This window comes from Artemia sp. Qi Xiang Cuo, chromosome 5 (assembly GCF_049724085.1).
Source record: "Artemia sp. Qi Xiang Cuo chromosome 5, ASM4972408v1, whole genome shotgun sequence".
NCBI lineage: Eukaryota > Metazoa > Arthropoda > Branchiopoda > Anostraca > Artemiidae > Artemia > Artemia sp. Qi Xiang Cuo.
This window is the reverse complement of record NC_142798.1, coordinates 70,715,808-70,737,684: the sequence shown is the minus strand read 5'-3', so window position 1 is coordinate 70,737,684 and position 21,877 is coordinate 70,715,808. Positions and strand designations below refer to the sequence as shown.

Genomic DNA, 21,877 nt, shown 5'->3' with positions numbered 1-21,877 from the left:
TAAGAAAATAATCCTGACGGAATCCTGATGAAATGAACGCCATAAGATTCAGCATATCCGAAAACCCTAAGCTTTTATCTGTAAAGATGTATAATGATCATTGATACGTGTTTATTTGTTATTTTAATATAAATATCTCCCAAATCAGTCGTTCAAAATGACCAGCCAGTAGGTAAAATTCTTTGTCCCCCATCCTAAACTTTTTTGCTTGTAACGCGTCTGATCAGTGCCAGACCAAGTCTACAGGAAGTAATTACTCGTACTTCTTAGTCCCAACCAGTTATATCTGTGTACCTCCATCATAGGGCAACTCTTCTACAGCTGCCACTGATTTCATATATTCAAATTATCTTCGTTAATCTTTATCTTACCGTGTTATGATTGCTCAAGGCCCAAAACCAGAAAAACGAATTAATTTAAATAAAAAATTAAAAATAAACTCTATAGGATCTTCTACACTATACATTCTTCCCGTATTTTGGAATATGGAAGTTGGTTGGTCCTAGAAGTTGGTCTTAGCCAACCCGATCAAGAATACAGATATTCCAGAAATTTCTAAAGTAACGTTTTACCTTATTTCTCTGATCTATTTTTGTAAGTAAGCTTAAATAAGGATACTGGTGAAAAATAACATGTCATTCGTCTTTTGTTTTTTTTAACTTTGAAGTTTAAACACTATTTTGCAAACAAATGTTCATGTACCTAAGTTACATTGAATTCTAGAGAAAAAAGAAGGTTCAAGCCAATCATGGTCAAGACTATAGACGCTGAAAAGTTTCCGAAGTATCATTTATCTTATTTCTCTGATGTTATTTTTTGGAAGCAACTTTAAGTGATGATGCTGATGAAAACTAACGTGAAATCTCTGAGTCAAATTTTCGGACTCCGACATTTAAATGCTATTTTGAGGCAATCGTTAATATGCGATTATATTTTAATTAAGAGTTTCGACTAGCAAAACTTTTTGGTTAAAAACGGCAATAGAAGGCAGAGTTGTCTGTAAAATCAATCGTTAGATTTTGAGAACGCAAAAAAAAAGGGAAAAAGAATTCGTAAATTTAAAGCATCGTCAAGTGATTTCTTTGAATCTTGGCTAACAGATTTTTGCGTCTCTTCGTTTTTGTTTCTGCCTATTAGGAAAAAGTTATCGATAGGAATTGTTGGGAGCAGATGGGACAGTGTAAACACGTTTCGGATCTCTCCCGACAATACTTCTTTATTGCTCCCCTTCGTTTTCAAACATGGCATGTTTTCCCTAAATGATTTGAGATACCTTTTCTTTCTGCTGTTTGAATTGATTTTCTTTTAAAAATAGTTGACGAGAAATGTTTGGTACCTGGTTTTCTATAAATTTCCTACAAGCCAGGTTCTTTATGATTGACCTTTATTTCAGATTGTATGCTTTGTTTTCCAGTGTTGTTCTAGAAAAACTGTGAGTAGATTATGTGTTTTAATATTTTATGTTAAAAATGGTGTTATATTTAGCAGTATTTTATAGTTATAAACATTAGCATATTTCAATTTGTGTTGCTTTTATTAGAAGAAATGAACGTAGGAAGTGTTTTGATTGTGGGGGGCAAATCTGACAAAATAGACCAATTTTATCGTCAATAAACCAGCCAGGGGGATTGCCTCAAGCCTTTCCTTTTTCTACCTGGTACTTTATTTGGAAAATAAAATTGAGGGTTTTAAAAATGGAAATAAAAATAAAATAATTATTTTTGGTTGGGTATCGTGAAACAGAGAAGGGAAAATCCCCCTGAAGTTTCCTAATTTCCAGAATAAAATAGGTCTGTTTCTAGCCTACTAAGTAGTATCAACAGGAAACACAAAACGAAACTAACTTAGCATCTGGAGTAAACTTTATAGGCGAGTTAAAAATTATATATCAGGTAATAGTTTTTCAATTTTTAGAGGAATTGGGGGTTCTTCTGATAAATCTTGTTTTTGGGAAATGCTCCCTATCCTTCCCTCCTATGTGGAGATAAGCATTATAAACCTTTTTTCACACTCAAAATCTTCTACAATAAGAGACCCCACTCACCTTTTCAGCAGCCATTCTCAACGCTTAGTCTAGATATTTTCCTTCTGATGATATGCTGTAAGTTGCCCCACTTCGTATTGATTAGGTTCTCTCTTCAGATCGGTATGGGCTCGTATCTGTTTTACTAACCGTCTCCAGGATTCTTATACTTCTTCATTAACAACACATTAGTATATATGTAATATTTTGCAAAAACCTGCCTGATTTTTACGAAACAAATTTATTAGGGTTAATCTCATCAGACCTGATTGACATAGGAATTATTCAGTCGAGGTATTTGTTGCATGCACTATCTTCACCTGGTTCCTGCTCGTGATTTTCATGAACTGATATCGTGGTTATCTCGTGCACATTTCATATTTGGCAGTTTTGACAAAGTTTATTTAAGACAGGGCGGCGAACGGGCTCCGCCAATTTCATCTGCATAACCCCCATTATCGCTACTTTGGTCATCCGTCTCCAATTTGAGACCATCTGTCTCATATTTGAATCAACGGTAGCGCTGAATTCTGATTTTATACGATAAAGAGTGCTTCAGTTGGCTGTCAGTAACGCCTCGACTAAAGGCATAAATATCACTTTCCCTTTCAATAATCTTACGTCAGTGGAAAAAGCCTCTGATTAGTGGAAAGTGATATCGTGCGATACTTTCATCCAATTAAAGCCCAATCCACGCTACTGTTGGTTCAACTTTGAGACAGATGATACAGTTTTTAATAGACACCAAAAATGCGCTTGGGATTGACAGTGCGAAAGCAACCTGGTCTAAAATAGCGATGCTTGTGGAGTACGTTTTAAAAATGACCAAGAGACGCGTGGACCACATTCACCATCCTATAGGAGCTTTTACATGTTTCAAACTGAGCCATACTAAGAAAAATAAAAAAAATCGATTTTTTTTTCAATCTAAATTCTGTTTCCAAATGTAAAAGTATTGTACTTTTCAGGTCCGTCGCGAATTTTCCTTTGCATTGAATTGACGTCTATTTTCAAGTTTTTTCTCTTTTTCTTTGATGTCATTTTTGTTTCACTCAACTTTTCCTGTATAGCTGCTGACTCAGCATTTTTAATTTGATCTTGTGATGTGCGAAAGCACACTGGTCTAAAATAGCTTCTCCTTGTGCTGGAGATGATTCACGTACCATAGGTTCTTGCAAGCTTGAAGATGTCTTATTCGACTCGTTCAACTTCTTCATTGGGCTTGATATTATTGTAGGATTGATTGAAGCCTTCGACATTTCACCAGATAAAGGAAACAAAGCCATAGCTTTCAATTTTGTGCAGCGGAAATCTTCACTTCACTCGGCTTAATAATGTTTATACAGGAACCTGCTACAACCAGGTCTTGCTTTCAAGAAAAACATTTTGTCAGCTACTGGAATGCCCAATAAATCTTTGAACTGGATTTTCAAATAGACAATATAGAAAAGGACTGCCCGCATAACAAATATTCAAATTATTTTTCCTTTTTTTCTAAGAATCGTTAAATACCTTTACACATAACATGTGCAACATTGATGGCGATATGATCTTGGCTGAGTAGTTGACATAAATACATGGCTTATTATCCATAAGAAAAGAAGTCGTAAGGTGTAAAAATGGCCAAGAAATTCCCACGTTCTTAGAAGAAAGGAAAAAATGTAGAACACTTCTTCTGGCAGTCAAAATTGGGGTGGGACAAATGACAAAATTCATGGTAAAAATTCATGAATTAACAGTTGTGTTCAGTGTCAAAAAGATATTTCTTCTAAATGGCGATTAAAAATTTTTGTCGAACTTTTATTAAGATCCGAAAGTATGGAAGTTCCTTGCATAAGTGAGGTTAATAATACATGCCAACAAAGAAAACATACTTCCTGTTTTACTATTTGAGAAGAAAACTCAACTGTCATGGGATCAACCATTATATTTGGAAATGATGTTCAATGGGTAATCACATGTTACTGCACTTTTTTTATTGTAGTGCTTAATTCACACGGGGTCATGCCCAATAATGAGAAAACTTGTAATGGGAAGATCTAATATCTCAGGAACTCAAATTGATTACTGTCAACGTACACACTCTTCTAATCGTGAACTAACACTCATGCACACTAGAACAGCTTTTTTTTTTATCAGCATCAATTTCTTGACAAGCTTCCAAAATGAACAAAATCGTACCTTCAACACTGCCGGTCTTGCGTGCAAAAACTACCTTTTACACTAGTCCCCAAAAATAGAAGTCCATAGGATTCAGTCTGGCAAGCTTGTCAGCCGGTCGACACCGCCACGGCCTCCAATCCTTTTGTTGAGAAATTCTAATTCAAGTAGTGCATCCATAGCGTGTGCGAAATGGAGTTGGGCCCCACCTTGGTGATAATAGAAGTCTTAATTTTGGTATTGTGTTTAAGTATAAATTGTGATCAATGGTTGTGCTGAATGATTGGCCCAACAATACCATTGCAAGAAAACCCAGACCATACTGTCACCCCAGGTTGATTGATTTGTTTTTCAATAGTAATTTGATGGTTATCAGTGGGATTGTAAACCAATTGCGTGGATTAAAGGCAACCCATAATTTAAAGTTTGATTCTTCAGACCATATAATTTTATTTAGAATACCGTCACGCTCAAATTCCGCTTTCAAGATATTTACAGAAAACTAAACGACGATCTAAGTCGTCAATCAGTTTTGATGTCGATAGCGACGATTCGACATCGGTTTGTTTCTATATTAAAGGCATTAAATGTACGCGTTTTTTCTGTCTTTTTTCTCTATATGCACAGTGGCGTGACTCTGTAAGCTCAGCTACAGTCGATCCAGCTTTAAATGGGTACCTGGAGAAATCTGGGGAAGGTAAACAAGAAGTGTGTGCAAAAGCACAGGAGGGTTGGCTCCCAGCCCTCCATTGCACTTGCTGGCTGAAGGGCCAAGAAAAGGAGGTCAGCACTGCCAGTAGGGACTGTAAAGTCCACTGCCGTATTCTTTACCTTTTTTTATATGCACATTTTTGCACCCCTCTGTACAATTATGAATTTGATGATGGGAATGAAATATGCAAACGTGCATGTGGATATTAAATTTCCATCATTTAATGCAAATAGGTAATATTTGAAGAAAAAAAAAAAAACCGAAGAAATCCTGTAAGAACGATATTCGCTGACATAGACGTATAAAATAAAACATTTATTAATAAAAAAAATTAGGCTAAAGTCTGCTTTAAATAACTTACAAATAATGCTGGTATTTTTGAAGAATCTTGCAAAGGGTGTGATTTCGTGTAAGATATGAACTGTCGTTTAAGTCGGGATAGTTCAGCAGTCGTGTACATTCTTGCAAAAGGGAACGTTTCATTGCTACCAGGCACCTGAATTTCGCTCCCTTGGCCAACTACTTTTTGCATCTCCAAAATATGCTGGAAATAGAGACACGTTAGCATGAATTTCTAGTTCACTTTGATTTGAAGAAATATGTTAATCAATATAAAATTTAATATCTAAGTGACAGCAGCTAGTAGCATAACCATGATTGATACAGCCAGGGGTGGATCGAGTGGGTGGTTCTACGGGCAATTACCCCCTTTTCCCTGAGGAGGTTAAAGGTTGCACTAATTACAAGGATGGAGGGGCAAAAATACCTATTGAGGAGCTCTGGTTTCGTTGGTACGCCGTATACTTTGATTCTGTTGCCGCCTCTGGACATAGCTGCACTTCCGTGTTTTCGTCAGAATCCATACTTTTATGGTGCAGATTCTCTCGCTATGGCGGTTTACCAATTAAAAATGAAATCGATTGAGTTAAGAGTGCTTGCTCGTAGAAACTTCGAAAAGGGCTCATTCGATCGGAAATTAGAGTGGCTAGTGCCCTTTTTAATAGTCGAAAGTGATTGGAGGGCAGCTAGCCCCCCCACCCACGCCCATCATTCTCCCAAACACATCCAATCAAAATTTTGAGATAACCATTTTGTTCAGCGTAGTTGATTTCCAGATAGAAAATATGTTTTTGAGGAGAACACTCCCCAAGAACCCTCGGGGCAAAGGTTTTAAGTTATGCCCTGAGGACATACAAGAACGATGTTGGCACAATGTACCATGTGTTATTTTTTTCCTTTAGAGCAGGGCACTTCATATGGAAAAGGTCGTCTTAGAAATTTCAAAAGGGGCTCATTCGATTGGAAATTGAGAGTTCTCCTGCCCTTTATAATAGTCGAAAGCGATTGGAGGGAAACTAGCCCCCCCACGCCCATCATTACCTCAAACACATCCAATCAAAATTTTTAGATAGCCATTTTGTTCAGCGTCGTTGATTTCCAGCTAGAAAATATGTTTTTGAGGAGGACACTCCCCCACAACCTTCAGGGTAAGGGTTTTAAGCTATGCCCTGGGGGCATATAAGGTTTTTTATAGAACGCGTTGTCGTAGAAACTTCAAAACAGGCTCATTCGATTGGAAATTCGAAGGGCTAGTACCCTTTTTAATAGGCGAAAGTGATTAGAGGGCAACTAGCCCCCCCCCCCCGCCCATCATTCCCCCAAACACATCTAATCGAAATTTTGAGATAGCCATATTGTTCAGCGTAGTTGATTTCCAGATAGAAAATATGTTTTTGAGGAGAACACCCCCAAAACTCTCAGGGCAAGGGTTTTAAGTTATGCCCTGGGGGCATATAAGGTTTTTATAGAAGGCGTTGTCGTATAAACTTCAAAAAAGGCTCATTCAATTGGAATTTCAAAGGGATTGTGCCCTTTTTAATAGTCAAAAGTGATTGTAGGGCAACTAGCCCCCCCCCCCAACGCCCATCATTTCCACAAACACATCCAATAAAAATTTTGAGATAGCCATTTTGTTCAGCGTAGTTGATTTCCAGATAGAAAATAGGTTTTTGAGGAGGAAACTCCCCCAAAACCTCTGGGGTAAGGGTTTTAAGTTATGCGCTGAGGGCATATAAGAACGATGTTGGCACAATTTACTATTTATTATTTTTTCCTTTAGAGCTGGGCACTTCATATGGAAGGGGTCGTCGAAGAAACTTCAAAAGGGGCTCATTCGATTTGAAATTGAAAGTTCTAGTGTTCTCTTTAATCGTCGAAAGTGATTGGAGGGCAACTAGCCCCCCCCCCCCCCGCCCATCATTGACTTCACCATCCCTTCCTTAAGAGAATTGGGATGAATGTTATGCGATATTGGACACCGTTTTATACCCCACCTCTTCTACCTCCAAGGGGAAGATTACGACAGACAAAAAGGTGATCAGACAGAAAGATTAATTTCTAAAGAAGAACTGTTCGTCAGGAGCCCCTAAAATGAGAAAATATTTTAATTATATGTAAATTTATTGATTCCTCACCTTGGGAAGGCGTCCTGTAAGAAAAAGAATCGTCTATAAAATAATTTTTAACAAATCTGTCTAAATTTACATATTTTTACATTGGATCGTTGAGTATACATAAAACATAAAACACCATTTATGTTTTAATTTAATTAATTAAATGTCCAAAACGAGCACTTAGAATCATAAATGGTGAAGGGTATGTCCCATATCATTATCTACTAGATAAGTTCAAGCTCACCACGTTGGCGGAAAGAAGGAACGCCATTGCCTTCGTTTCGGTACCAAGACAATGTACCGAACAATGCGACATTAAAACTTAAAACGAACAGAAATTATTCCGTATATGAAAGGGGCTGTCCCCTCCTCAACGCCTCGCTCTTTACGCTAAAGTTTGACTCTTTTTCACAACTTCATTTTTTAAAACAATAAAAAACTTTAGCGTAAAGAGCGAGGCGTTGAGGAGAAGTACAGCCCTTTTTATATACGGAATAATATCTGTTCGTTTTAAGTTTTGATATCGCTCCTTACTTTCAGTTAAATAAAATTGTTTTTTTTAGTTAATTTCTGAACATTTTTGAATTAATTCAGCTTTAATTTTTGCTCAACGTACATGAATAATTAAAAAGCAATTTGCATATTAATTTTACTTTTTTTGGCTAAATGGCTTTCTCGAGATTGTGTTCTGACGTAAATTACATATTAACTTACGTAGGCCTAACGAGCTTCTATATTCAGATTTTTTTATTATGTATATTAGGGAATTCGCTCCCTAGTCAATACCTCGCTCTTTACGCTAAAAATCGAATTTTGTTCGAATCACAAACCCCTGAATCATAAAGGCCGGTTAATTAGAATAGATAGCTCTTGAAAGTACTAAAAAACTTTAGCTTAATGAGCGAGGTATTGACTAGGGGGCGAACCCTCTCATATACGTAATAATTTCTGTTCGTTTTTTAACGTTGCTCCTTATTTTCAGTTGAAAAAAAACTTGTTTTTTTTACAAAGATTCTCCCAAGTAACCCCCTTCTCCAGTCCCCCCCCCACCAGAAAAAAATCTTTTCTGAAAATGTCTGTATACTTCCCAATAACCAATACTATATGTAAGCAATGGGCAAAGTTCATAACTTGTAGCCCATCCCCTGGGGACTGCGGGGGATTAAGTCATCCTAAAAGACATATTTATTGGATTTTCGACTATGATGAATAAAATAGCTATCTCAAAATTTTAATTGGGTGACTTCGGCCAAAAAAATAAGCGTGGGAGGGAGCCAAGTTGCCCTCCAATTTTTTTGGTCACTTAAAAAGGGCACTAGAACTTTTACTTTCCGTTCAAATGAGCCCTCTTACGATATTCTAGGACTACTGGATCGATAAGATCACCCCTGAAAAAAAAAACACACAACAAACAAATAAACACACATCCGTGATCTTTCTTCTGACAAAAAATACAAAAGTCCACATTTTTGCAGATAGGAGCTTGAAACTTCTACAGAAGGGTTCTCTGATACGCTTAATCCGATGGTGTGATTTTCATTAAAGTTCTATGACTTTTAGGGAGTGTTTCCTCCTTTTTTCGAAAATAAGTCAAATTTTCTCAGGCGCATAACTTTTAATGGGTACGACTAAACTTGATGAAATATTTGAAATTTGAAATCTATATATCTTATATGTTTGAAATCAGCATAAAAATCTGATTCTTCTGATGTATCTATTGGTATCAAAATTCCGTTTTTTAGAGTTTCGGTTACTATTGAGCCGGGTCGCTCCTTACTTACAGTTCGTTACCACGAACTGTTTGACAAAGTTGAATCAGCTTGGTCAAAGTGATGAAAGATTTGAGAGCCTAATTAGAGTAATCCAAGACAGATAGTCTCTGTGAGAGGAAAAGCTGGCATAACTTTTTCAGAGTCGTATAAAACGTAACGAACAAATAAACTTTCAAATGGGGATAAATCCATTTATTTAGACAGTAAGAAACAGGTCCAAAAGTCCAGATATTTCAGTCACATATACAGTGACCGTCTTCAGTAGAAATACTCTGGACTTATGTACCTGTTTTTTTCACTGTCTAAATAAATGGATTTATCCCCACTTGAAAGTTTGTTTGTTCGTCTTAGAACGGCAGTGGGGTCTAAGAGAACAACACCTAATTTAAAGGTGTTATGTCGAAAATAAAACGTAACCTTTTTGTTCCACTGTTATGATTATTTTGTCCCAGTCAGATTGTTTACTACCCTCTACATTAGCCTATTTACGTCATCAGATCAGGTACGTATGAAGGAATCTAATTCGAGAGGGTAGGATTCGTAAAAACAGGGGCACAGTTACACAAATATTGAGCATTAAAGGGAGATCTTGAGATCTCCTTATGGCAAATGCCAGAATAAGATATTTTCGTACCAAAATCGCTTTTTTCGAATTTTTGGGAATATTTACAAAACACAGAACAAACCACAGAAATTTGTATTGTATTCCAGATTGGATCTACGTATCTTTTCAGTGACTTGAAGCATATAATCAGACTTTTCCCCCTAAAAAATATTCTTAACTGTAAATTCTTGTATCACCAGATGAATACAAAAATGAAAACAATGATCTTTACACCAAACAATACAAAAAAAAAAAAAAAAAAAAAAAAAAAAAAAAAAAAAAAAAATGAAAAGAGGCTGAATATTTCGATGCTGCCTTCAAGCAGGGTGGCCGCTAAAAATCTAAGATTTAATTTCAAAACCCTAAGGTCTGAAAAGTCCCAAACTATCAAATAATTACAATATATACACTGAATATACGTTGCGAGGGTAATGCTTAATATAAATATATATATATATATATATATATATATATATATATATATATATATATATATATATATATATATATATATATCATATATATATATATATAATTTCATTAGATATGCAAATAGACTCTTAAATTAGAATGGGCGAATATCTTGATTGAGTCCTTTAATATTAGATCGCTATAAATTAGGCTTAAGGAAATATCTCCTATGTTTCTATTTATAGCTAAATTTCTGTTTACATATTTTCTATCTCAAATAACTCTTTAAAATAATACGGTTGGCCCTTTACAGTAGATATTAAAGTTGCCTGTTCAAAAAGAACTAAATGTGTAGGATTTTCAAAGATATGCAAGGCCAAGGCGGAATCAAAGTTGTCAATTTTATTTTCCAATCTCAGGGACTTATCTATGGAAATTTTGTGTTCATGCAAACGTTCACCAAGCTGTTGATGGGTCCTACCAATGTAAAATTACCTACATGAACACGGGTTCTGTAGACACCACTACCCAGTACAGAGTCAGTTTTATCCTTTCCTGAGTTGAAAAAATGTTCAACTTTTTGTTCAGTTTTGAAACAAACAGAGAGATGTATTTAAAAATTTTCCAAGTTTATCGCTAAGTTTTGAGATGCAGGGTAAAGTGGTGAGTTTTTTTTTCTCAATTGCCGGAATAACCGAATCAAGGGGGACGGGCTCCCTATTTTCTTTGTTTTATCTTTTTTAATCGTCTATCTATGATATTCTCAATAAGGTTTAGTGGGTAGCCGTTGCAAAATAGAATATTTTTGATAGTTAAATTCAGAATTTACATGATTACGTGAACAGATTTTTAAAACTCTGTCGAGTAAAGAGATTATTACCCCTCTTTTCACAGCCGGGGGGGGGGGATATTGAAAGATTCAATCAATATTTTCCTACAGTCTAAAGAGCCTATTTGCATATCTAATGAAAACCGAAATTGTAGGCAAGCTAAAACCATTGCAAGGCAAAGAATTTTTGCTCAATCATGTTGCTAAATCCTTTTTTCACTGATTCCTGCCTGGCTCCTATTCAGTGTCTATTCTCTTTTTGTCACGTAAACTTCGAAAGGTTAGATTTTTTTCTTTTTTTGCTTTTTTGTTTAGCACTGAGGACGACTTGGCAGAGGTCCTTGTCGAAATATTTGCTTGTTCTTCGTTTTCATGTTTTACCACAGGCTGACAAAATCCTCGTTTTCTCACTTTTTTTTTTAAATTTTATTTTTCTTCAATTATTTCCTTTCCTCTCTTAGTTTCGTATGTGAGTTTAAATGCCAGCAATTTTCAGACTGTAAGTTATGAGCTAAATTGTACGCACTCACAATTCACGATTTTTTATAACAAAGTTATGGCAGGCAACTCATTTAATTTCATTTTATTTTGTATAGTCAAATTAAATACAAATGTTAGCCTAGTTACTTTGTAATAAATAGGATCAACTATATTAAATAGTCCCTTAGTCTTTTGAAACAAAATATTTACATCCAATACAAATAAGAAAGGAAGGTCTTGTGTAAACAGAACATTTACATTAGATAAAGTTAAAAGATCGGAAAAATGGTGGGTGAAATATGGACGTCAGATTTCAGAGTTTCGGTTTGGGAGTAAAGTATAAAAGACGAGGGTAAGAGTAAAACTGGACCCTTTTAGCACTTGAAGCTCCTAGCCTGTTGCACTTACTAGCTGTAATTTTAATTTTAATGGTGCTTTTTGACGAACCAGACTGCTCCGGCTATTAGTGCTAATTATTATTTATTAATGTTTGTCTATCTGTAAATCTTTAGTCAAGCCATGTCTTGTTTGTATTCCTTAATCCAATAAATATAATCAACAGATAGCCTAGTTTTTCCTCGTTTAAGACTCAGCAGGATATTTGTCTAATTGTAACTATCCTATTTGACCCTTGTTAGCTTCTAAGAAAGAGATTTCACGGCCATGTTTGGGAACACGGGATCACCTCTTAAAGACCGTGACACAAAAGAATTATAACAACTGGTGGCAGCCAGTATCTATAATAACAATTTTGTATTGAAGTAATTTATTAATGTGATTACTTTACTTAGTACACTGTCTTAAACCATCTTTAGCAACAAAGGAATACTTACTGAAACAACTTTCTGTGTTGCCTGGTCAAGTTCATACAGAAAGTTTGTGGCTGACAAAGGTTGCTAAAAAAAAGAGAAAAACTTAAAAAAAGGGTTTGTGAATTATATTAGGCGAGTTTTCTTATATATTACGAATTAAATTTTATTAACCTTAGGGTGGGCCAGTTTTTTTCGGAGTTGACTGGTTCAATCTGAGAGTGAGCATGAAAATTAAGTTAAGCCACTCAAAAGTATTACAACCCGTATCCTACTGATATAGAAAAACATACCAAATTTTAGAAAGATTTGATAATATTAAGGGCTGCACACATTTGTCACTATTATCTTATGCTAGTGAGCTTTCTAAATTTGAACTACTTTCTACATTGATAATCAAATAGAAATGTTCTTTTTCTCGACTAGTTTTGCATCAGATTTTGAGTAATTTGGCTCCCTTCGAAGGAAGAAGTACATTTGGTGTTATTTTCCAAGTGCTTATTGGTTTTAGTTTTTATTCCGACAAGTCTTTAATTTTTAGTTAAATACATCTTATTTTTGCCCCAAAAAGATTCTTATGAAGTTTATTGCGTCGACTTATGTAGGCTTCTGCTCCTTCACGTGAGGAAACAGTGTTCAGACTATAGAAACATGGTGACACTTTCTAATTTGATCAAGAATCATACAAAGTAATTTACATACAAATTTCTTTCCTTTCGACAATTTAATCGTTTTAAATATTATAAAGCCAATCTTAATTTCATTTCAAAACACCAGAACGACCTTGACCCTCATAGTAATTTCTTCTAGTTCAGGTTTCGAGCATAGAATACCTCTACTATAATTCGCAATGAGAAAACCCTGGTTGGTTTTTATTTGGTTGGGGTACCCTCATTTCACCACGTAGTTCAAGAAACTGCAAAATGATTGGAACAATATGGGAGGATCTTTCAATGAAGGAAGTTTTCATGAGGGAAGGGACATTTCTATGAAGGGGACGCCGGACTTCCCAGCATTATTTAAAAAAGATAAGAAATTAAATATAAATAAACAAGTTTTTCAAATGCAACAGCAGCAACACCCAAAGTTTAAACGAACAGAAAATATTACATATATGATTGGGTTCACCCCCTAGTCAATACCTCGCTCTTTAAGCCAAAGGTTTTATAGTACTTTCATAAGAGCTATTTATTCTAATTAACGGCCTTTGTGATTCAGCGGCCATTTTTAAAGAATTGGAACAAAATTCGAACTTTAGCTTCAAGAGCAAGGTATTGGGGGCGAACCCCCTGATATACGTATTAAAAATATATGAATATAGAAGTTTGTTACGTAAGTTAATTCGTAAGTAACGTATATTTATTACTAATAAAAACGTTCGTAAATAAAATTAAACAAGTTTTGAGAAAGCCATTTAACCAAATAAAACTAAATTAATATGAAAATTTTGTTTTAATTATTCATGTACGGTGGGACAAAATAAAAACCTGCATTAATTCAAAAACGTTCAAAAATTAAATAAAAAAACAAGTTTTTTTAACTGAAAGTAAGGAGCGACATTAAAACTTAAAACGAACAGAAATTATTCCGTATATGAAAGGGGCTGTCCCCTCCTCAACGCCTCACTCTTTACGCTAAAGTTTGACTTTCTCACAACTCTATTTTTTTTTAAACAATGAAAAATTTTAGCGTAAAGAGCGAGGCGTTGAGGAGGGGACAGCCCCTTTCATATACGGAATAATTTCTGTTCGTTTTAAGTTTTAATGTCGCTCCTTACTTTCAGTTAAAAAAACTTGTTTTTTTTATTTAATCTATTATAAAGACTAGAGGCTGAGAAGCCGAAATTCTAAAAAGTTGTTGATCATCATTGCTGAAGTTGCCAAATGGTTGCTCACGTTGACCATCATAATAAGGCAATTTGTTCTACTTCAACCTTTATGCATTGAATACCACTACAATCACTCAGAACGACAAAAACCTGGTTATTTTTTTTTTTTTTTTGATCGGGGAATCCTCAGCTTAGCGCGAGGAGAAATCGTAACATGATCCAAACAATCATTTATAACTAGCAGCAGGGTCTGTTGGACTACAGACTTAAACGGAGAAAATCCCTTAGCTTATACTTTTTTTTAACGACCGGAGGAAACTATTTTGCATCCTTAACCAAAGCACAATAACCATCCTTCTTTGTTCCATGCAAAAAGTAAACACAGCTCTCCTAAATATAGTACCATATTGATCAATCCTTGAAAGGGAAGTATTTTATTAGTCTTTTATTCTTCTGATAGTCTCTAGAAATTTAAAACACCGATTTATTAGAAGTGGTGCCCAACAACTTTTGGGGATTCCTCTTTTTTGGCTGTTCCCATGGTCAAAGCAGAGATGTTTGTAATTTGTTTGTGAATTTTGTTGTGCGATATAAATGTCTCAATGCTTAACTTTATATTCCAATTAGTTCAGACGGTACATTTAGCTGTTTTTTGTCTTCTCTTTCTTATTTATTTTGTGTGTCTGGGTAGTTATAGTACATAAGATTGCGCCGGCCGGTCTTTGAGTTAAAGGTGCTGGCAGCTGTCGGTCCCAATCATAACCGACGTCTTATACCTTATTAGAAATACAAACGTCTCTGCAACTGCAACAAATGGATAAAAACACGCTATAGAATGGTCAGGTTTGTCTGAGGGGTTGCTGACTCTCACAAATCACGTACACTAGGTAGCGTCAAGAGTGGCGGAACTGTGCCAAGCACTGCGGGGACTCTGCCAAACTGTGCAGAAGTTTGCGGCACTGCCAAGAATTAACCCATGTAGGGAAAAGTGAGTGGGCGCCTTTAATTCACTAAATATCGTCAAAAGCTGCCAGAGAACAAAAGCTGTGAGCCATTTTTGGAGAAACTGCAAGATACACCCTTTGGTTGAGGGCGTGATTTAATGATTTTATTAAGTAGCTAAAGCCGTGTGGTGGCCTTTTTGTTCTTAACAAGTAGCTTAGTTTCAGTTTTAAAACATTTCAGCTCAACAACTTCATCACAGTCATTTTCGCACAATTGGGTAATAAATTCCTTGCGAGATTTGGGAGTTTTTAATTAACGTGGATATTTTTTATTGCAACTTCAGCGTGGGAAAACTGTTGGGTTGAGTGGGCGTAGGTTTTTGAAGTCTTGGTAAGCACTTGACTGAATTTTTTCTGGCTTTGCGATTCTATAAATCTGTCTACCTTTCTGCACATCTCATTGGCACGAGCAATTACGACTGCCCAGATTTCATCTGCAGATGTAGGAACTTCTTGTGGGTCTACTATCACAATCTTAGGAAGCTTACATTTCTGATCTTTCACCGCCGATACCACTTTACGACATAGTTCTTTAACGATATTTTCATCTTTGACTTTCATAGACAACCGCTCGTTAGCGCATGTGATTTTATGCAGCAAAACTCGGGCTTCATTTATCCTTTCCTTGTCATAGAACTTACCTGCGGATTTTTTTTTCTTTCGATTTTGATAAGAGAATGATTTTTATTCAGTATCACAGATCATATCTAAATCAATATTACCAATTCACAAAAGAAATAATCACGACAGAAATAGCCACTTTCTCTAATTAATATGATTAATAAACTACCCATTTCCAACATAACTTCAAATATATGTATATATTTATAAGGCGTTAGGCACAATGTATAAGCGAAAGACAAGACAATATTGATAAGTTCAAAATTAAATAAGAAACCAATTTCCCTGAAACGATCCCCTCAGTTATAATACAAAAAAGCATCGGTTTAAAAATGAATTGCGAAGGAAATAGAGGATTTAAAACACTCACTGGATATAAACCCAAACACCTTCAACCAATTGAATAGTATGATCAAACCGGTATTAAATATACAGATAAAAAACATTAAAAACGCTTAAAACAATGTGGAAAATCAAATCAGAAGATGGCAGGGTTGTTTAATAGTTTAAATCACAGACAAAAAACCAAAATTGGATATCTAACTTCGAAAACTTTTCAAGTAATAGAAGTGATAAGAAACAATAAATATAAAGGTATACGCACGGGAATTTTTTTCGGGGGGGGGGGGGGGATTCGAGATAACGCAACAGACTTCATCTAATTGTATCGAAAATATTATAAGCTATTGGACGAGCTGTAAAAAGATCCACATTTCCAAGGAAGGGGGAACCACTGCCCCGTATTTTTTTTTTTAAATGGCTGAAAACAACTTGCATATTTGACCCCCCCCCCCTCGCTTGCCTCCAGAAAAAATGCTCTGATGTCATGGCTTGTGAAGACAAGATATCCAGCTTATTAAAACTGTGTCTCGTTGGGAAAGACAAATATTGATTTTTATCTTTGCTTCCTACCCCCACCCATCTATCTTGTCTAAACAAGTTTAAGGCAATGCATCTATGTTCTTATTTGACTCTTAACGCCATGATTTATTTCTTCTTTTTTTTAATCCGTTAATAGCGCCTTTTTTTCAAAAGAGCATAAATTTTAATGTGTTTTTTTTTCAAATATCACAATTCTTAACAGCAAAATTGTCAAAATAAATTTTTAACCATTTTTAATTATTCAGAAAAGCTTAGAATGTTTAGTTAAAATATTTTGGCCATCCATTCGCAATTTAAAAAGAAAATTATACACATACATATATTAATTGGATTTTGAAGAACAGATTATTTTTACAATTTCTAGAATTTATAAGACTAGAATTTATAACTGAAAATGGGAATGCAGAGAAAAATAAGAGGGAAAATTAGATACACCATCTTCTGATAATGCAAAAATTAACTTGCCATTGTTAATAGAGATCACACAAAAACTACAAAAACCCAAAAACACTAATTTATCACACAATAATCACTACCCAAAATAAAGGCACTATGCCTAAAATTAAAAAGCTGTTTTAGACAAATTTTACCACTATAATCAACGTGATAATGCATAAGACTTGTGTACAGGCGTAAGGTATTTAGTATTTTCGAGTCTTTTTGTGTACACACTTCATATTTTTTTAATAAGATACTTTGTGAGAAAGAATCATTCATTTGATTCTAAATTTCTCAATTTTTGACAATGTAAAGCATAAGTTAGAAAAGGAAAAGACAAGTCTTCAACCCACTTCTTTTTTGTTTTGTAGAGCTTTATCCTTCATCTCAGTGATAGGTTTTGTTCCCCAAAGAAGCTTGAAACAAAAACAAAAATTTAAACTTGTCTGAGAATACCCACTTCTAATTAGCAAAAATATAAATAAAATAGAGTACTTATTGGATAGGACTTTTTTGTGCACATATTGGACCAGCAATAGAGAAGTCTCAAAATCAACTTAGAAATCCTTAATAGTACTGCAAAAAAAAAAACAGTTTCAAAAATATAAAATTATGTTTCTTCTTTACAAATTTCGCCAGAAGTCAATATTAATAATTGATATATTTTGGATGATTTGTATTAATTTATATTTTGCACAAATTGTAAGTTTAGCCATGCTTTAACTCAATTACAGACATCCTGATAGAAGCACTCTATTCATTTCATTTCATATATACGCTTTACATTATTTATGAAGAACAGCAGACAGTGGTGAGGTTATATTTCTAATTCTTAAGCTTAGAAAATCAAGTATTTGTCCCTTGGACATCCCAGTTGACTTAATTAAAGCCTTTTTCGGAAAAAATTGCTGAGCCTTTATCAAATATTTTCAACCACATCACAAAATTTGGTAAATTCCCAAGTTGCTGGAAAAAAGGTTTTATAACACTTGTCCCTAAAAAATGCACCAGTATAACTTTCGCCAACATTCGCCCCATTACACTCACTTCAGTTTTTTCCAAACTTTATGAAAGTTTCCTCTGTGACTGGCTAAAAGAATAAAATTTGTCCGCGTATTGACACCCAGCAGTTTGGTAACTTAAAGAAAACTTCCACCACCCATTACCTTGTGCACTTAATGCATACCATCGTAAGTAACCTTGATAGACCAAATGTCTGGCTGAACCTTGTCTTAGTTGATTTCCAAAAAGCTTTTGACCTGGTTGACCACACCACCCTAATTTGTTCACTACTGGTTAACTTTGAACTTGATCCTCTGTTAGTAAATATTGTTATATCGTTTCTTTCAAATAGATCTAAAGTTGTTAAATACAAAAATATTTTCTCTAGAATTCCTCAAGGAACCTTATTGGGACCACTTTTATTTCTAGTCATGATTAACGATATTGGTAAGGAATTGCCCCAAAGGTGGAAATACGTGGATGGCTTGTCGATCCTCGAAGTATGTCACAGGAATATTAAAAGTGACCCCCTTGAAATTCTAAACCACATTTCGGATGAAGCTAAGAACCTAAATATGAAAGTAAATTCCACTAAATCAAATATAATGACGATAAATTTCTTGAAATCTACTCCCGCCTTCCTTGACTCTATCCCCCCAGATATTTCTGTGTCTTTCTTTAAATTACTTGGGGTTACAATTTCCTCTAATTTAAAGTGGGATATACTCGTGAAAGATATTGTCCGTAGAGCTAATGCGTCCATGTCTCTCCTTAAGCTCTTGAATAAATTTAACGTCCCCTCATCCCATTCTTGAAGTATTTATACCCCCTTTGTCCGCCCGCATCTTGAATAATGCTTGTCCAGTTTGGCATCCTGGCATCTCCCGTGACGAATCAGATAAAATTGAATCTATTCAAAAAAAGAGCCCTAAGAATAATTTTTAAAGAAACTTTGGTACAATATTCACTCCTTCTAAAAAAGGCCAAGCTGGAAACTCTTGAGCACAGGAGAGGAACGCGGTGGCTCCGTTTTGCAAAAAATGCAATAATAAACCCTCGTACGAAAAACATTTTCCCCAAAAGACACTCCCAATCCAGACACCACCTGCCACGTACTGTTTCTGAACCTGTCCCTCTCTTGTCCCCCATCCGCTGCTCAACCTCCAGGTATGAAAAACACCTTTGTCCTCTACAGTACTCATCAAATAAACCACTATTTTTTTTTTTGTTGTTTTTTTTGTACTGCTGATACCAATGCTTGTGTCCGTTTGGTTCTTCCGTTCCCTCCCCTTTTTATATAGTCTCTTTTAAACCTTTTTAACACTATTTTTTTTTGTTTTGTTTTAGTTTGTGACTTTTTAACTTTCTTACATTTGACACTTTTTGTTTTTTAGACTAATGAATGGCTTTGCCTTTCTGATATTGTTGTTTTTGGCATTGTTTAGCCAGGTTTTTAGTTGTTGGGCTATTTCTATGTTTTTTTTTTATTATATGACCCCGAAATGCGAATTCGGCCCTTCGGGGCTTGTGATAGTCATTTTTTGAAATAAATATCTTATCTTATCATACCAGACTCGCACTAAGTATTATCTACCTTAGTAGTCTGTGTAAGAAATCCGTTAAAGATTGTCAACAATCGTTAAAGAATAAAAAATCTGGTGACATTTTTGGAAAGCTGCGATATACCCCTTTGGTTAAGGGTACCGAAAAATAAAAAGTTAAGAATATTATTATATAGGACAAACAATATAGTTGTATCATTGGAATGTTCGGCTGTTGTGTGTTTTAGTTTTAGAGGCCAGCCGGTGCCATGAGTCATGTCAGACAATAATGAACAAGGAGAAAGTTCCTAACACCTTTTTTCTCGATTTTGTTAAAGTAGGAATAATCATTTTCAATTTATAATAATAACAATAATTAGAACATAATTTTTTCACAGACATAAAACACAAAAATAGAAGAAAAAATAGATTACCAACATACCGACTGAGTTGATTGGTTAGGAGGTGGTGGTTTCCTTCCATAGAGGGAGACAATCACATCATCAACAGGTAGTTCCTCTCCAGATCTCGCAATAAAAAGTGGACTGTCCCATCTATTCCTTGAATCAGGGGCTTCATATCGAAATACAAGGGCATCAAAGACACTTTTAGAATACTGATCGCTAGGTGGTAGCTGAAGGTTCCTCTTCCACGCACCCTCGGGTAAAATATCGCAATGTACTGTTACTTGTGTTGACCCCACCGATTTTGATATGCAATAAAGCTCATATCTATATCCTAGGTGAAGCATAAATAAAAGTAAGTTCATGTGTTTCTATCTTTCTCTTTTATAGAAAGTACAATGACAACCGATGAATGATTTCTATTACCGTTCAGCATGTATCTTGCTTTATATAATCAGTAAGTCTCTATAACGTTAAACTATTTATGCTCTGAAACAATGACGTACTCTTATTACTGGAATCACGTATATCTCGGAAAAAAGTTTTATACTTTGCAATTTGGTTTCCGATAATGAAAGGGAGATTCCTTGTAGGGTATACCAGACAAATACATCAAAGTGATTAGTGCTATGTATGAGAATAGCACTGCTGCGGTTAAGGTAAGAAATGAGGTTGGCAGCTGGTTTCGTATCAAATCAGGAGTTAGGCAGGGTTGTGTTCTATCCCCCGTTATATGGATCATTTTCATGGACTTCATCTTAAGGAGAACAGGAAACGCAATGGGAGAACATGAAATCTGATAATGAAATCTATGAAATCATGAAATCTATGCTGATGATTTAAGCATCCTAGATGAAAGTGAGAGCAAAATGAATGAACTTTTAGATGTTTTGCGAGTTCACGGTGCTAGAATAGGTTTAAAAAATTAATGCTGAGAAGACTAAGTCGCTAAGGCTAGGAAGAAGTGAAGACGAAAAAGTGACGTTGGGTAACAAAAATATTGATCAGGTGGACAGCTTAACTTACCTTGCTAGTATTATTAGTAAAGATGGTGGAAGCAGTGAAGATGTTAAAAGTAGAATAGCCAAGGCTCAAGGTGTTTTTTCAAAGTTGAAAACAGTTAGGAAGAGTAGGAAGATTAGTCTGCAAACCAAGATTAGAATATTGGAGGCTACAATGATGACAGTGGTCAAATATGGTTTTGAAGTAAGGGCGGATGAAGCAAAAAGCGGATAAAGATTTGAGAGATATTTTCCAGAGACATACCATAAGGATTGTTCTTGGTACACCAGGCTGACTGACCTTATTTCAAACAATAGGCTATACAAAAATTCGGATTCAATCCCACTCTTTAGGGCTATAATGAGAGAAAGGTTGACATGGCTAGGGCACATTCTGTCGATGAAGGATGGCAAGATTGTTCTTTTCGGCCAACCATCTAGGGCTAAACAGAAAGCATGTCGTCCGCTGTTGGGGTGGAAGGAGGTCATAAAGAAAGATTTAAAGAAATAGGAACTTCCTGGGAGATTGTAAAGAGGGCGGCTTTGGATAGATTGGGATGGAGGAGCGTGCGTAGCTGTGTTAGCCTCAGGCGGCTTTTGTTGCAGTGAGTTGTTAGCAGTAGTAGTAGTAGTAAAGGGAGTTTCGTTTTCCTTTTAATGCTAGAAGGCAAGCAAGTATTACAGACAATTTAAAAAGACTGTACGCAGTCATTAGTAAGTGTGTGCAATCATGAAAAACGGGCAAAACTAGAAGAGTTAATGAATTGGAGCTGTTGGCAATAATGGACTAGTCGATCAGGTAGAAAATTCACACAGAATTCTTTTGTATTTACATGTATTTAAATTCGAAGAGTGTACTCAAGACAAGGAAGTAGCTCCAGAGTTTTTATAGAGGGGGGGGGG

General features: G+C 35.4%; 1 protein-coding gene across 5 annotated transcripts in view; it reads right to left on the bottom strand.

Moving 5' to 3' along the window:
* Positions 1-5,197: 5,197 nt before the first annotated feature.
* LOC148952464 (protein KTI12 homolog) overlaps positions 5,198-21,877 on the bottom strand; it is a 66,118-nt gene continuing 49,438 nt past the window's right edge. For 4 of the 5 annotated variants that reach the window (XM_089089903.1, XM_089089904.1, XM_089089900.1 and 1 more), the window contains exons 4-6: positions 20,012-20,307; positions 12,278-12,340; positions 5,198-5,439 (exon numbers count right to left, since the gene is read on the bottom strand). In XM_089089903.1, the coding sequence (XP_088946029.1) occupies positions 5,227-5,439; positions 12,278-12,340; positions 20,012-20,307 (572 nt within the window). In that variant the 3' untranslated portion in view covers positions 5,198-5,226. The remainder of the gene's footprint in view (positions 5,440-12,277; positions 12,341-20,011; positions 20,308-21,877) is intronic. The other variant, XM_089089902.1, reaches the window with a different exon arrangement.